The following is a 17745-nucleotide window of genomic DNA, read 5'->3' on the forward strand; positions in this document are numbered from 1 at the left end:
CGCCATTCTCTCGCCTCAGCCTCCCGAGTAGCTGGGACCACAGGCGCCCGCCATCTCACCCGGCTAATTTTTTGTATTTTTTTAGTAGAGCCGGGGTTTCACCGTGTTAGTCAGGATGGTCTCGATCTCCTGACCTCGTGATCCGCCCGTCTCGGCCTCCCAAAGTGCTGGGATTACAGGCTTGAGCCACCGCGCCCGGCCAAAAGTTTAAGTTTTGTGAGAAAATATAAGTGCAGGTATTTTGAACTTGGGGCAGGAAAGAATTTCTTAGGCATAAAATCATTGATCATAATAAAAAAGGTTAATAAATTCAGCTAAATTAAAATTAAGAACTTTTCTTCATTAAGGCACATTAAAGAAAGTGAAAAGACACATCACAGCTGGTGGATATTTGCAATACTGTTAGGTGACAAATCAGTAAGGAAAAAGAAGCCAGCAATTAAATAGAAAAATAGGCAAATGGCATGAACAAACATTTTACAGAACAGAAAACCCATAGGGCTTATAAATATACAAAGGGATGCTCAACCTCATTAACAGGGAAAAGAAGATCAAGATGACAATGAGATATGATTTGGGGCAAAGATATGAATGAGCTTGACAAAAGCATGGAGTAGACATAGATCAATGGAATTTCCTCATATTGCTGGTGGAAATGTAAACTGGCAGAACTACTCTGGAAAACATTTAACATTATCTTGTAAATTTTAACATTCACCTACCCTCTGATCTTGCAATTGATTTCTAGGTCTATACATAAGAGAAATTTTCAATATTTGTAGTCCAAGACGTTCCATAATACTGTTGTTCATAATGGCGAAAACCCTGAAAACAGCCCAAATTCCCATTGATAGGACAATGGGTAAATGTGTAAGTTACAAGTTTGGATATTATACAGCGTTGATGGTGAATAAATTATAGCCAAAATGGATGAATTTTGGTAAAATGTTGAGTGAGAAATGAGTTCCAGAAGTAAACATAATATGGTATACTTTTTGCAAAGTTTAAGAACAGATAAAACTAATGATACATTATCTAGGTAAATATATGTCATATATGATATATAATCCATAATATATATTTATATAGAAATGTATGATACTACATTATAGTTGTGTATATATATTTTTATAAAACTATTATTGTTATTATTTATTTATTTACTTTTTGAGATGGAATCTCACTCTGTCTCCCAGGATGGAGTGCAGAGGCGCGATCATGGTGCACTGCAACCTCCACCTCCTGGGTTCAAGTGATTCTCCTGTCTCAGCCTCCTCAATAGCTGGGATTTCAGGCATGTGTCACCATGCCCAGCTAATTTTTTTAATACACTTAGTAGAGACAAAGTTCTGCCATATTGCCCAGGCTGGTTTCAAACTCCTGACCTTAAGTGATCTGCCCACCTTGGCCTCCCAAAGTGGTGGGATTACAGGCATGAGCCACCATGCCCAGCCTATAAAACTATTAAAACACAAGTAAATTAAACAAAACTGAATATGATTACCTCTAGAATGAGGCAGGCAGGGAATGGGGTAGGTTAGGAGTCTATAGGAAGTTATAAGGTATAGTAATGTTTCAGGTCTTGGGATGGGCAGCAGCTTTATTGGAGCTCATTGTATTTTTAAAGTAAAACATAAAAGTTGACATGAGGCAATATATAGAGAACACTTGTCATATTGCATTGCACATAGTAAACATTCAATAATCATTTTTATCATGTTAGTATACAACATAAGTTCCCTCCTTTGTAATTCGTCTCCTTTCTCCACTTCCCTTCGTATTTCCCATTCACAACCTTCTGATTGAGACTATCCTATAAGGTCAATTTTGGGGCGTATTGGGGGGAGAGTGGATTCAATGGGAAAAAAAGTATTCATGGCCGGGTGCGGTGGCTAACGCCTGTAATCCCACCACTTTGGGAGACTGAGGCTGGTGGATCATGAGGTCAGGAAATCGAGACCATCCTGGCTAACACGGTGAAACCCTGTCTCAACTAAAAATACAAAAATTTAGCTGGGCATAATGGCATGCGCCTGTAGTCCCAGCTACCCAGGAGGCTGAGGCAGGAGAATCTCTTGAACCCAGGAGGCGGAGGTTGCAATGAGCTGAGATCGCACCACTGCACTCCAGTCTGGGCAACAGAACAAGACTCTGTCTCAGAAACAAACAAACAAACAAAAAATGGAAAAAAAGCATTCACATTTACCTTTTAGTTTAAAAAATAGTTTTAAAGTTCAATAGCAAGACAATTATTTGAAAACATATGCTTTTAAGTTGTACCATTCAAGCTGTGTTGAGATAAAAGGATTTTTTCAAACTACCAAACTGGCCTTTATACACACACACACACACACACACACACACACATATATATATATATAGTATATATATCCATATCTGGAAAATTGGAATACAGAGTGGAATTTATAAGGATACAAACCTTGAAGTTTGTTGTATAAAATTTTAAAAAATTAACCTGAGAGTAGAAGAGGTAAAGGTATAACATAAAGAAAGCCTCTACTGCGCAGGAAAAGAAAAGACATTCTGGTGCATGGAGGAGGAGCCTGGGGAATAAGAACTTGATTGGCATGAAATCTGATTTAAATGTCTTTGCTTTTCCTGGCCCTGCACTTTAGGGGGAAAGGAGATGAATCTCAGGGGTGGGAGTATATGGTAGAGACATACAGATAAATGGGGGTAATCCCAGAACAGCAGGCTGGATCCTTGCTTAGTGCATTCTTAAGTTCCCTAAAGAGCCCTCATGTTCAGCATCAGGGTAACATGGTGTCTCTCTGAGCCATAGATTGGAAATGGCCAAATTGGTGTCCAGACAAATGGGCCAGAGACAACATCCAGATTTCCCAGAGCTCATGCAAAACAGCTGGAGAATCCAAATGGTGCTTGTGTCCTAGTTAGGGGATAGGTAAGTTCTGGAGGAACTAATGAAATATAAACAGCTGGCCGGGCGTGGTGGCTTATGCCTGTAATCCCAGTTCTTTGGGAGGTGGAGGTGGGCAGATCACTTGAGGTCAGGAGTTTAAGACCAGCCTGGCCAACATGGTGAAACCTCGTCTCTACTAAAAATACAAAAAAAAATTAGCCAAGAGTGGTGGCTTATGCCTGTAATCCCAGCTACTTGGGAAGCTGAGGCATGAGAATCATTTGAACCCAGGAGGTGGAGGTGGAGAGAGACTCTGCCACTGCACTCCAGCCTGGGCAATAGAGCGAGACTCCATCTCAAAAAAAGGAAAAGAAAAGAAAAGAAAAGAAAAGAAGAGAAACACAAACAGCTTCGTATCTAGACAGAGAGGCCACAAGTTGCCAGAACATTATAGAAGACGGCAGTGCGTGTCAGGATGGCAAAATTCAGCGGCAGCTACCAATAGAATCCCCAATGGACCTGTAAGGATTGGCTCAACAGTGACACCAAGGGACACCCTGAAACAAGGCAGGAAAGTTAAAACCTCAGTAAAAGATCAGATATTTTTTCCCAGAGGCTGAGTGTAAGACTTCGAAAAACTTGGTTCACTTCCCAGGAAAAGAAGTAAAAAGTGGAGAAGGGGAAGAATTTAGAGTTCACTGAAGCTCAAATCCTGAAGAGACTTAAATAACATTAGCGCAAAAAGACTGTTTTACACTAGAAAATGAATAAACAAGTTTAAGCTTTTTATTGTCTTATCAATCAAGAATGGAGAACTGAAAGCCAGATGAGATTGGCTATAGAAAATACAATTACATTTTTTATGATTTATAGCATTTACATTCAGCCTTTATTTTATTTATTTATTTGTTTGTTTGTTTATTATTATTTTCTGGAAACAGGTCTTACTCTTTTGCTTGGGCTGGAGTGCAGTGACACAATTTTAGCTCACTGCAGCCTCAAACTCCCGGGTTCAAGCAGTCCTCCCGCCTCAGCCTCCCAAGTAGGTGGGATTATAGGTGCCAGGCACCATACCTGGTCCCAACCTTTATTTTATAAATGTACCAATATATGTATAAGTTTGTATATGTCATTGTTATATATGTGTTTGTATATATATACATGTGTAATACACCTTATAATGATGAAAATTACTAATATCATAAGTAGGCAAATAGCTAATATACTCATATTAAATGTATAAATCCTAAAGAAAAAATTATGTATTGATTAAATAGAAATAAGAAAATTTTAAAAACTGAAGATGACATATTGAGACCACAATTCTATTAGTAGTAATTAGAATCTATGTTCTTGTTAGCAAGTTTTAGCAAGTTGCTACAAGAGGGAAAGGACATCAGGCAAAAGTAACCCATTTGTAAGCATCAATTGAAGGAAAAGTTAACAGACACATATTAGATTGGCAGAATATATTTGTAATATCTCAAACCATAAGAGACTAATTTCTACAATAGATAAGGTATTTGTGCAAATCAATAAGAATTGACAGAACAGGAAATCTATCAGAATAAACCAAGAAACCGAACAGAAAACAAAAACCTAATAGAAAAATGGACAGTGCAGAAATTGCTAGCTATCTCCAGGTGTCTGTTCTACCATTCTTCTATAGTACAATAAAGGTTTTAGCTGGGCTCATAGTTGTCAGCTAACGGCTTCATTTCCCTGACTCCCACATAGCTCAGTGTGACTATGACTAAGTTCGCTCCAATAGGATATGAGCAGGAGTGTTTTGGACCACTGACTTGTTCATAACCTTAAAGGAACAAGCATGCCTTCTTCTGCCTGTATTCTACTTCTTCTGTTGGCAGAGGGGAAGGCATGATGGGAGAGTGAGGGGAGGGTAGACCCAGAGATAAAGGCTGTGTGTTGATGAAGGTAGATCAACAAAGTAAGAGGGACCCTCATCATGTGAAGCTCTGGTAGCACCCCTAAACTACTCTTACTATTAGGTAAGAGGGAAATAAACTTCATCCTGTATAAGCCACTATTATGTTATTTGGGTCTATTTTACAGCCTTTGCAACATATATCATAACTAATCCAAAATTTAGTACGCAGAAGTAGGAATACCTAAACCCTGAAATATATTTGAATTACTGAGAGGTCAGGTGGTAGGCAAAAAGCTCACAGGCATGGCATGCTGGATAGCCATTGATTCTTGTTAGATCTTGGGTCGTATTTGGACAACAGTCACCCGGAATACCTTTGAAGGCAGACCACCAGCTTATTGAGCCTGGAAAAAGAATGCTGGTATGTATCAGCTACTCCTTGTCAGTGCTGGTCAGTGTGCAAGCAGACATGGAAGGCTCTCTGAGTGCAGCATGCAATTTAAATTAAGTGAGAGTCCAGTGATATTCAATCTTCAAGTTTTGAAAAAGCCAATTACTTTTATATCTAAATAGCAGGAGGTAAGACTGTATCCTTAAGGCTTTCTCAGGAGCTTTTCTTTAAGTGTTCTTGCCAGATAATGGGATCCAGCCCAGTGGTAAGCTTCACATGCAGGGTGTTACCTTCAAGCTTTTTGTTTTGTATGGTGTTTAGATAACTGTCATGAATTGGAGAGAAAAGAGGTTGAACACAGATGCCATAATTGAAGAGAACAGTTTTCAGGCTTACAGTCTATGATCAAATAAAATCTCTGGCTATAGTGAATTTCAATGGAACAAAAAAGAAATAAGTGGTTTAGAAAGCTATTAAGTTTTTGCTAAAGAAGCCACAATTCCGGCCTACAAGAGCATGTGACTGTTTTTACCTCTCAAGCAATCCTTGAGTTCCCCTAAACCTGCATCAGCAGATTAAAACAATGAGATATCATTTTCAGCCATCAATTTGGCAAAAACTAGAAATTTGAATATTAACACTAATGGTTGTAGGCAAGTACAGATATAGGAACCTCTTAAACACTGATGCTGGGCACGTACACTGATGTGAACATTCTCGAAAAGTAATTTTATAATATCCAGTCAAATGAACTGGAAATAAACACAACTTACAAGGTATAAATCACCCTCCTATGGATTTATCCCAGATAAATTGTCACACAGTTTTTTTTTTTTCTTTCTTCTTTTCTTTTCTTTTTTTTGAGACAAGGTCTGGCTCTGTCATCCAGCCTGAAGTGCAGTGATGGGAACACAGCTCACTGAAGCCTCAAACTCTTAGACTCAAGCGATCCTCCCACCTCAGCCTCCTAAGTAGCTGGGACTACAGGTGTGAGCTATTGCACCTGATTAATTTAAAACATTTTTTGGTAGAGCCAGGGTCTCCCTGTGTTGCCCAGGCTGGTCACAAACTCCTGGGCTCAAGTGATCCTCCTGCCTCAGTCGTCCAAAGTGCTGGGATTATAGGCATGAGCCACTGCATCCGGCCTCACAAAGTTTCTTAAAAGGACATGTGTAAGGATATTTACTTTGTCATTGTTTGTGGTAGCAAGATGCTGGAGGCAATCTAGGTATTCATCACTGAGGAAAGGACAAATAAAACATGGTGCTATGCAGCAGCTAGAAGCAATGGATCAGATGTATGCATAGCAATATAGATAGGTATTAAAAACAGTGCTAATTGTGTGGAAACAAGCAAAGTATCCATCAATGAACGAATGGATAAAGAAACTGTAGAATTAATATATTTATAAATGGAATATCATTGAGCCCTAAAAAAGAACAAGATCATGCTATTTGCCACAATGTAGATGAGCCTGGAGGATGTTATGTCAGGTGAAGTAAACCAGACACAGAAAGAAAATTATTGCATGATCTCACTTACATATGGAATCTAAAAAAAGCTTTCAAATATACAGAGATAGAGAACAAAACAGTCATTACCAGGGCAGATGGGGCTTAGAGGAGAGAAAATGAGGAGATGTAAGTCAGAGGATACGAAGTAGCAGATACATAGAACAAACAAGTTTAGAGATCTAATGTACCACACAAGGACCATAGGTAATAAAATTGTATTGTGTTTGGGATTCATGCTACATGTGTAGATTTCATCTGCTCTTGTCAAAAAAATTTTTAAAATGGGTAACTGTGAGTGATGGATATGTTAATTTGCTTCACTATAGTAACCTTCTTACTATCTATATGTTTCCTATAATATGATGTTGTATACCTGAAATACACATGATAAAATTTATTTTTTAAAAAACAGTGCTGATTGAAAATCAGAAACAGATTAAGGTCTATATTTTAATACTACTGTACTACCAAATGATGTACACATAAGGTGGCACAGGGTTGTGTGGTTTCTGTTAAATAATAAGAAAAGGATTGAAAACAACTGATACTTATCATAGGGAATCAGTTAAATAAAGGATGGTGAATACACACAGTGCAATAACATGGAGCTATAAAAAATACAAAGCTTTCTGTATAATAATTGAAATACCTTCAAAATATATTAAGTAAAAAAGAAAAGTATAAAACAGTATATATGGTTAGTTTTGTGCCAAAGACAGGGATAAGAATGTATATTCACATTTGATTTATTTGAATGAAGAAACACTGGAAAAGCAAACAAGAAAGCAATAAATGTAATTACTTTTATTGGGAGGCTGGAGGCAGGAACAGGGTAAGTGGGAGATAGGATGTGAAGGAGACTTTTCACTGTTAACTTTTAAAAAATATTTTAAACCATAAGAATGTAATATTTATTTAAATAAGAATATATGAAATAAAACACTAAATTACAGAGACATACACAAATATATGTATTACAAAAACACACAAATAAAAAGATACAGAAATAAACATATTGATTGGTTGTCCAAAGTATAGGTGGGGAATGCGAGTGGGGAATTCATATTTAAAAGGAACAAATCAATTAATAAAAATAGGAGAGGCGCCCTGACCAAACCAGTGATAAAGACGGGCCACAAACTGGGGTCTAAAAAGAAAAACAAACAGTATGACTTAAAGATGAGGCATTCCAACTTCTTCAGTATTTGGGGGGAGGAAAAAATATTTTCTGACTATTTGCTCAGAATAATTTCTCAGACTATTAAGGAAAGTTTGAAAAACAGAAGCAGGTAAATTGTTGAGTATATTTCTAACTCAACTGTTCAACATTAAAAAGAGAACATAAGATGATGCAGGGGCTTACACCTGTAATCCCAGCACTTAGAGAGGCTGAGGTGGGAGGATCACTTAAGCCTAGGAATTTGAAACCAGCCTGGGCAACACAGGGAGACCCTCTCTCTACAAAACATTTTTAAAAAGAAAAAGAACATAAGATTATATTTTCTCCATTGAACAAAGAAATGAAAAGAATGAAATAAGAGGGAGAATCACTAATAAATTATGAAAGAAATCATGAAATTATGATTGAGCTAGATAATAAAGTTGAATCAAGGTAACAAAAACCAACCTGTCCTTTATCCATGTCACTATTTGCATTTTCTGAGTCCATTGTCTCTGTCCTTTTCCTCTTTCCTTTTCTAACAGCTTGTGTATCGGTAATTTCATCTGTCTGCAAGATCTTCTGCATTTTCTCAATTAGTTATCAAAGGTTTTCTGAAATCCTAGGAGTAGGGAATACCCATGAAGATGATGCTATTCTGGACGTAGCTCAAAAGTTAATGCTTTCCCTTAAAAACAAAAACAAAAACAAAAACATGACACATAACACATTCACAACTGTATGTTTCATAACGGTACTAGCCACTCAGATAAACCACTTTTATTAATGTTTCCTATTCTTTCTTCTACTGATGAATTTCATACACATTTTCATTTGATACAAAAGTCTTCCAATTTCATCATCATCACAAAGATTTTCGTATTTTCATGATGTGATATGCAGTGAGTTGTCATTTACAAAATCAAACATTGTAACACTTTTTCGTATTTATAAGTTTTTTTCTTGTCAAAGTTATATTATGAGGAGTCTAAAAAACTAGAAACATTACAAAGTTATAATAACAGTATCTCAGAGAACTGACCTTATATATCTTTAGGAAAAAGATGTTAATAATAGATATCACAAGAACCAAAGACTAAAATATTCCAGGGAAATCAATAAGAATTTCTTAAAAGGTTTTTTTTCCCCCTAAAAGTTCTTAAGTCTTGAAATGCAAGATTTTCCTTGGTGCAAACTGAAGAATTGTGCCATAAAAAATGGGGGAAAAAATCTCAAGGGCAATAGTACTTTCATAAAGATTTTAAGGAATAATCATTTATTCAAATCTGATAAAGTAGGTTGGGTGTGGCGGCTCACACCTGTAATCCCAGCACTTTGGTAGGCCGAGGTGGGAGGATTGCTTGATCCCAGGAGTTCAAGACCAGCCTGGGAAACATGACAAAACCCCATCGCTATAAAAAATACAAAAAAGTTGCTGGGTGTGGTGAATGATGTTAAATGATGAAATTTAACTTTTGTTATTTACAAATGATGCAGCATGTTAGGTCTTAGCATCCTTACTACTTGCATATATTGGCTTGTTTTCATGAAAAAGTATTTAATTATAAAAAATAAAACTTTATAGAAAGGACTGAGCTTAGATATCTTCAAGAAATATGTTTACTGTTGAACAGAAAGTAACATATGCTCCTTACCAAATTACACTAAGTCACTATTTCAGAAAACATAATTCTTTGCCTATTTTAAGTGAAAGTCATTATGATCTACTCTAAGCATAAAATACTTGGATGGTCTTGCCAAAAATGCTTGCTGCAACTCTTCTTTGAAAAGTTACTTTAGCCTGGCTGGGCGCGGTGGCTCACGCCTGTAAACCCAGCACTTTGGGAGGCTGAGGCGGGCGGATCACAAGGTCAGGAGATTGAGACCTTCCTGGCTAACACGGTGAAACCCCATCTCTACTAAAAATACAAAAAATTAGCCGGGCACGGTGGCTGGTGCCTGTAGTCCCAGCTACTTGGGAGGCTGAGGCAGGAGAATGGCGTGAACCCAGGAGGCAGAGCTTGCAGTGAGCCGAGATCGTGCCACTGCACTCCAGCCTGGGCAACAGAGCGAGACTCCGTCTCAAAAAGAAAACAAAACAAAACAAAAAACAAAAACAAACAAACAAAAAACAAGAAAAAACTTACTTTAGCCTTTCAAACACATGAATAGTGCTTGAGATAACACAGGACTGTACTGTCAAATCTGACTCACAAATACCAGACAGCTTGCCCAGTATCAATCTTTACTAAGAATTTCAAGATAGAAGCAATCAAGCCACGTGCAGTGGCTCACACCTGTAACCCTAGCACTTTGGGAGTCCCAGGCGGGCAGATTGCTTGAGCTCAGAAATTCAAGACCAACCTAGGCAACATGGTGAAACCCCATCTCTACTAAAATACAAAAAATTAGCAGGACTTGTTGGCTCACACTTGTAGTTCCAGCTACTCTGGAGGTTGAGGCATGAGAATTGCTTGAACCTGGGAGTCGGAGATTTTAGTGAGCTGAGATCATGCCACTGCACGCCAGCCCAGGAGACAGAGGGAGTCTCTGTCTCCAAAAACGAAAAAAACAAAAGAACCCACAAAAGCAAGATAAAAAGCAATCAAGAGGCATAGGCAAAGTAGGAAGAGATCCAGGGAAGCCCTGCTGGCTTCCTAGCTCCTTCCTTCTCACATCATGCACTCTGTGGTCCAGAACAATAGGTGAGGCCTCTAAATTAATTTAAAGGGTTACCTCACACAGTGGAGAATGTTTAAGTTGTGATATATCTCCATTTTATATTTCAGAGCTGTGTAGCTTGTATGATATTCTCTAGGAAGTTATAAATCCAGATTCTAGGTATGTTTGCAATAAGCAATCCCTAAACAAGGATATACTGTTAACAGCATTCCATAGATACAAACTGTCCTCCTGGTAAATACATAAGTCTATTTGTGAGAACAGGGTTGACAAACTTTTTCTGCAAAGGGATAGACAGTAAATATTTTAGGCACTGTAAGCCAATAGGCCAAATGTAGGATATTATACAGGTATTTACATAGCAAGAGAGAAGACAAATTTTCACAAAATTCAAAATCTAATAACTGACTACAACTTTTTGTAAGCCAAGTTTACTAGTGAAAAGAATGGAATTAACAAAAACCATCTTGCTTAATTGGGGTTCAGAGTTAGTGTTCTCTATCATCAAAATCAGTTGCAAATGCTCATCTGACCTGTAATGAGATTTTACATATTTCCTCTTTAAAAATATCTTTCACATTGATAGGTACTGGCATATATTGGAATTAATCCATGAATTTATAATTTTCTTAATTGAGATAAAATTTACACAACATATAAATTCACCATTTTAACCATTTAAAAGTGTGTACATCCATTTAAAGTGTACAATGATTTTTAGTATGTTTATCATATTGCATAACCATCACCAAGAAACTCCATACATCCCCAAATGAGCTTATAATTTTAGTGGAGCATATTAATTTATTAGAAGACTTTCATAGAATTTTATTAGATTCTTCTCTTGATATTTGCCTTTTGGCATGTCATACTTGAAAACTAATTATTCCCAATTAAAGGTTAGGTGGAAGCACCTCAAATTGCACAATAAAATGGATTTTGAAATATAGAAATTTATCTTGCATTTGCATTGAGATCTGAAAGGCAGTGCTGGAACTGTAATTTGAACTTGAAAATATATCTATTGCAAATCTGAGTGGGGATGAAGGTATCACATTTTAACTTTTGACAACAGGGGAAATATATAAAGCAAAGCAGTTTGACTTATGCATCATAAATTAGTTGTTGTTAAAATGACTTTACTTCAGTTTAAGTTTTGCTATAAGTGCTTGTCTTGTATATAATTTTGTCTTATAATTTCTTAATCAATTCAGTTAAGAAACATTATTAAGTTCACAGCAAAAGCTTATTTCAAAAGCCATTCAGTGCTCCATAGATGTATGGAACAACAGTTTCATTCACAAAAAATTTAGTCTTGGCCCCAGTGCAAATATTTGCAGTAAAACATTGCCACTGCTAAGCTATCAAAATGCTGGGTAATAATACGGCAAGTCAGAATATTCAACTTCTATTTGAAGTTCCATGAAAAAATTCATGGAACTGATGATAGCCAAGTCCACAAGAATGAATGTTCACTGTTGACACTGGTTCAATAATACATGATATTTTCAGAAATTGCCGAGGTGATCTTAAAATTTGTATGGAAATGTAAGAGACTTAGAATGGCCAAAACAATCTTGAAGAAGAAGGGTAGTCAAATTTATCGAGGCAGAAATTAGATAAATGGTTTCTTAGGGGTGAGGAGTATGTTGGGGAGAGGAAATTGGTAGGTTTCTTTTAGAGGGAAAAATGTTTTAAAAATGGAATTGTGCCAATGGTTGCAAAATACTGTGGGTATTAAAAAAAAACCTTCACATTTAATTGTATATTTTATTTTATTTTATTTCAGACAGGGTCTTGCTCTCTCACCCAGGCTGAAGCGCAGCAGCATGATCCTAAGTCACTGCAGTCTTGAACTCCTGGGCTCAAGGGATCTTCTTGCCTCAGCCTCCAGAGTAGCTGGTACTACAGGCATGCACCATGACACCTGATTAATTTTTAGTTGTTTTTTTTTTTGTAGAGACAGGGTCTCAATATGTTGCCCAGGCTGATCTTGAACTCCTGGCCTCAGGTGATCCTTCTGCTTTGTCCCTCCAAAGCATTACGATTACAGGTATGAGCCACCATACTTGGCTGAATTGTACACCTTTTTTTGCTTTTGAGATAGGGTCTTGCTCTGTCACTCAGGCTGGACTGTAGTGGTGCAATCTTGTCTCACTTCAGCCTTGACTTCCGGGGCTCAAGCGATCCTCCTATCTTAGTTTCCCTAATTGCTGGGACTACAGGTGTGTGCCACTATGCCCAGCTGATTTTTTTATTTTTTGTAGAGATGGGGTCTCACTATATTGTGTAGGTTGATTTCAAACTCTTGGCTTCAAGTGACCTTCCTGCCTTGGACTTCCAAATGCTGGGATTACAGGCATGATCCATTGTGTCTGGCTGAATCATACACTTTAAATGGGTCAATTGCTTGGTTTGTGAATGTTATTTCAATAAAGCTATTTTTTAAAAATACACATAATGGTTCAAATATTTTCTGCAAAGCACCTGCTAATGACTAATAAAATGAACCACAGGCTTTTATCACTTTACGTTTTCATAAGTTCTGTAAATTTGTCTAATTATTTTTCTGATCTACATAAATTTGTAACACATTTTAGTAGATTCCACCTCAGGTTGTACTCAATTAGTGTTTTCTCAGTTTCTTTGAAACTATTTTTGCCCACAGTTTTTTTCACAAAGGCTATTTATAGAGACTAATTTGTTAGTCCCTCTAAACTCAGCATTTGTTTCTCAAATAAAAAACAACTTAGCAGTAACCTGTTGACTCATTAAGAACCAATAAAAACTGATAGTCACTTGCTTGTTATTTAATTGATTATTGTGCTGTTCTCAATGTCCCCAACCCCTTGAGCAACTATCTTGGCTGAAAGGCTAAAAGTTGTAAACTACTGCAGTCAAGTATAATTCAATTATTATAATTTCACTATCTGTAAATGGTTTTCCTTCTTGGTTAACAAATGAGCCATAAGAAATTTATTTTGGTTGCACTAATTTTCATTTTTTAATTTTTGTGAAGAAATTCTGCTGTGATGAAATATGAGATATTCCATCTTAAATTTTCTAATTTTTCTCACTGCTATTTTCCTGTGAGTTGCAAATATTGTGATGAGTGCTTAGTTGGCTAATGTTAACATATACGATTTTCTTTCAGCACAACTATAATGTCATTGTATAATAAAAACAATCTGCCAGTTGCAGTGTGCATGCCTGTAATCCCAGTACTTTGGGAAGCTGAGGCAGGCAGATCACTTAAGGCCAGTAATTCAAGGCCAGCCTGGCTAACATGGTGAAACCCCATCTGTACTAAAAACACAAAAATTAGCTGGGTGTGGTGATGTGCACCTGTAATCCCAGCTACTCGGGAGGCTGAGGCAGGAGAATCGCTTGAACCCAGGAGGCAGAGGTTGCAGTGAGCCAAGATTGAGACACCACACTCCAGCCTTGGTGACACAGCAAGACTCTGTCTCAAACAAACAAACCCCACAATCCTTTGCCACCTAATTTTATAACAAAATAATCTACGCTCCACTCTGCCTTAAAAGCACTAATGCTAATTTTATCTTTTTTTCTTATTTGGCATGATTGGCATGCACTGATAATAAAAAATAAATTTAAAAATTGTTTCCAGGTAGTGTGTGGGTCTTGAGGCCAAGAATGGCCCCTGCTGTCACCAACATGGAGACTTTGTATTGTGTCCTGTTCTTAGTGCTTGAATGTCCCTGAATGTCCTAACCTGAAGCTGAAGAAGCCGCCCTGACTGCACATGGTATTGGCCATGACTGTGTATGCTCTGGTGGTGGTGTCTTACTTCCTTACCACTGGAGGAATAATTTATGATGTTATTGTTGAACCTGCAAGTGTTAGCTCTATGACTGATGAACACAGGCATTAGAGGCCAGTAGCTTTCTTGGCCTACAGAGTAAATGGACAATATATTATGAAAGGACTTGCATCCAGCTTCCTGCTTACAATGGGAGGTTTAGGTTTCGTAATCCTGGAACAATTGAATGCACCAAATCCCAAAACTCAATAGATTTCTTCTTCTATTCATTAAATTCATCTGTGTCCTATTGAGTTTTTTCATGGCTAGAAGGAAAAAACTTCATGAGAAGGAAATTGCTGGGCTATCTGATGGGTTAGAGTGCTTTCGAGAAGAAATCAGTGGATACTGGATTTGCGCCTGTCAATGAAGTTTTAAAGGCTGTACCAATCCTCTAATATGAAATGTGGAAAAGAATGGAGAGCAGCAGTAAAAGAAATACCTTGTGAAAAAACAGGAAGTATATTGAAGCTTGGACTAGAATTTCCTCTTGGTATCAAAGAGACAAGTTTATCACAGTATTTTTTTTTTCCTGCTGACCTATTGATATACCAACAATGTTGAGAGGCATTTTCTTCTTAGTTTTCCCATTTTCTTTTCTTTTTCTTTTTTTTTTTTTTTGAGACGGAGTCTGGCTCTGTTGCCCAGGCTGGAGTGCAGTGGCCGGATCTCAGCTCACTGCAAGCTCCACCTCCCGGGTTTATGTCATTCTCCTGCCTCAGCCTCCCGAGTGGCTGGGGCTACAGGTGCCCGCCACCTCGCCCGGCTAGTTTTTTGTATTTTTTAGTAGAGACGGGGTTTCACCATATTAGCCAGGATGGTCTCGATCTCCTGACCTCGTGATCCGCCCGTCTCGGCCTCCCAAAGTGCTGGGATTACAGGCTTGAGCCACCGCGCCCGGCCTAGTTTTCCATTTTCTAAAAGAAAATATACTCCATATCTACAACTATAATATTGAATAAAGTGATTATTTTTTACAATCCCCTTAACATTTTTTGGAGATGACATTTCTGATTTTCAGAAATTAACATAAAATCAGGAAGCAAGATTCCATAGGCTGAGAACTCTGGACAGCTGATCAGCTTTACCTAAGGTGCTTTGCCTTTATTTTTTAATTTCATTTTATTATTATTTTTTGAGACAGAGTTTCGCTCTTGTTGCCCAGGCTGGAATGCAATGGCTCGATCTTGGCTCACTGCAAACTCCACCTCCCGGGTTCAAGTGAGTCTCCCACCTCAGCCTCCCAAGTAGCTGGGATTACAGGCGCCCGCCATCATGCCTGGGTAATTTTTGTATTTTTGTAAAGACGGGATTCCACCAGGTTGGACAGGCTGGTCTTGAACTTGTGACCTCAGGTGATCTGCCTGCCTTGGCCTCCCAAAGTGCTGGGATTATAGGTGTGAGCCACTGTGCTCGGCCTGCTTTGTCTTTAAATAGAGTATGTGATGGTAGATTACTTGAGATATGTGTGTAAACTGTTTCCTGAACAATAAGATATATGAGAGGAGCAGAAATAATTTTTCTAATTAAAAATAAAATAAAATGCCATGGCATGACAATATGCATGCCACTTAAAATGTTGTCAGTTATTAAAGCTGTATCACTATGATTTGTGGTCCACTTAGCAGTACTTTAAAGCAATGAAGTTGTCCCATATGGTCTCTGTCACTACTACTTAACTCTACTCTCATAGTATGAAAACAAGCATAGGCAATACATAAACACATTAAGTGTGGCGATGTTCCAATTGTGGAACATCCACATCCGAGTGTGGAGATGTGGATGTTTATGAACACTGATACTTTAAGTTTATATAATTTTATATATAATAAAATGTTATGTTGATTTTTAAAAACTTCTTAAATCCGTAAAAAACATTCTTACCTTAAGGCTGTACAATAATAGAGAGCAGGCAGATGAACCATAATTTGTGAAAACTTGACCTAGAGATCCATATATTTATCATATTTAAAAGGAGTTTAGATGGTATCACCTGCCTTCTTTTATTTCATCTTCATTTCTTTCTCTGGTGGGCAGGCCATTTGTTTTAATTTCTTTTCCTCCATTGCCTTACATTACTGCAAATATTACTGACAAATTAAAAACAGTACTCTACTCTCCCCTTACTAACAGTTTTGCTTTCCTCAGTTTCAGTTACCTTCAGTGAACTACAGTCTGAAAACACTAAATGGGAAATTCCAGAAATAAATAATCTACAAGTTTAGGCTGGGTGCAATGACTCATGCCTGTAATCTCAGCACTTTGGGAGGCTGAGGTGGGCGGATCACTTGAGGCCAGGAGTGCAAGATCAGTCTGGACAACTGATCTTGGCAAAACCACATCTCTACAAAAAATACAAAAAGCTAGCTGGGCATGGAGGTGTGCCTGTAGTCCCAGATACTCAGGAGGCTGAGGTGGGAGGATCACCTGAGCTGGGAAGCTGAGACTGTGGAGAGCCCTAATTGTGCCACTGCGCTCCAGCCTGGGTGACAGAATGACACCCTGTCTCAAAAAAAGAAAAAAATTGTAAGTTTAAAATGAATGCCATACTGAGTAGTGTAATGAGATCTTGTGCTATACCACTTACCCAGCATGTGAGTTGTCCTTTTGTCCAGCATATCCATACTGTATACACTAGAGTAGTCTTCTCAGTTATCATCTCACATCATTACCATACTTAGTACAGAAAGATATTTTGAGAGGAAGACCACATTCACTTAGCTTTTATTACAGCATATCCTTATAATTGTTCTATATTACTATTAGTTATTGTTATTAATGTCTTACTGTGCCTAATAAATTAAACATTATCATAGGTATGTATAGAAAAAAACACAGTATATACAGAGTTTGGTACAACCCACCATTTCAGGCATCCACTAGCGTCTTAGAATGAATCCTCCGTGGATAAGGGGGCACTACTTGTACTTGAGAGACAAAATATGCACCCTCTAAGTTCCTACAACAGAATTATTATTTGATAAAACTAAATTTCATCAGGTTTAACTGATATGGACCTGTTAAGTACTATTTAGTGATGGCAACAGATGCCAGAATCTTACTTCACTGGGGTTGTTGATAATTCAGAATGGGTGGAGAGCTCTTTTTTCCACAATCAAAAGAAAAGATTGTTTACTTCAGGAAGGGTTCTCTCAACATATATCCCACTGTCTCCCTTTTGGTTTATGTTTTGCCAATGCATCATCATCACACGTTCAGTAAATCCAGGGCAATAGAGGCCTTCTGATTATTCTTTATTTTTCCTTCCTTTGTACAGTAGATCAATGCTCCACTGGAAAATCAATTTTAACAGTAAAACTATATGGTAACCCCAAGTCTTTTATATGATTCCTCCTCTTCTCAACCACCCAAGTTTCCCTGTTCAGAAGAAATAAAATATTCTTCCT

At 37.7% G+C, this 17745-nt stretch overlaps 1 protein-coding gene and 1 pseudogene across 2 annotated transcripts in view; one reads left to right on the forward strand and one right to left on the reverse strand.

Annotated features, from left to right (window-relative positions):
• BEND6 (BEN domain containing 6) overlaps window positions 1-17745 on the reverse strand; it is a 73460-nt gene that overhangs the window by 35777 nt on the left and 19938 nt on the right. For both annotated transcript variants that reach the window (XM_010387937.2, XM_030928945.1), the window contains exon 2: window positions 8302-8521. In XM_010387937.2, coding sequence (XP_010386239.1) covers window positions 8302-8421 — 120 coding nt within the window. In that variant the 5' untranslated portion in view covers window positions 8422-8521. The remainder of the gene's footprint in view (window positions 1-8301; window positions 8522-17745) is intronic.
• Window positions 14170-14658, forward strand: LOC104681590 (annotated as a pseudogene).

The sequence above is a fragment of the Rhinopithecus roxellana genome, chromosome 4 (assembly GCF_007565055.1).
Source record: "Rhinopithecus roxellana isolate Shanxi Qingling chromosome 4, ASM756505v1, whole genome shotgun sequence".
NCBI lineage: Eukaryota > Metazoa > Chordata > Mammalia > Primates > Cercopithecidae > Rhinopithecus > Rhinopithecus roxellana.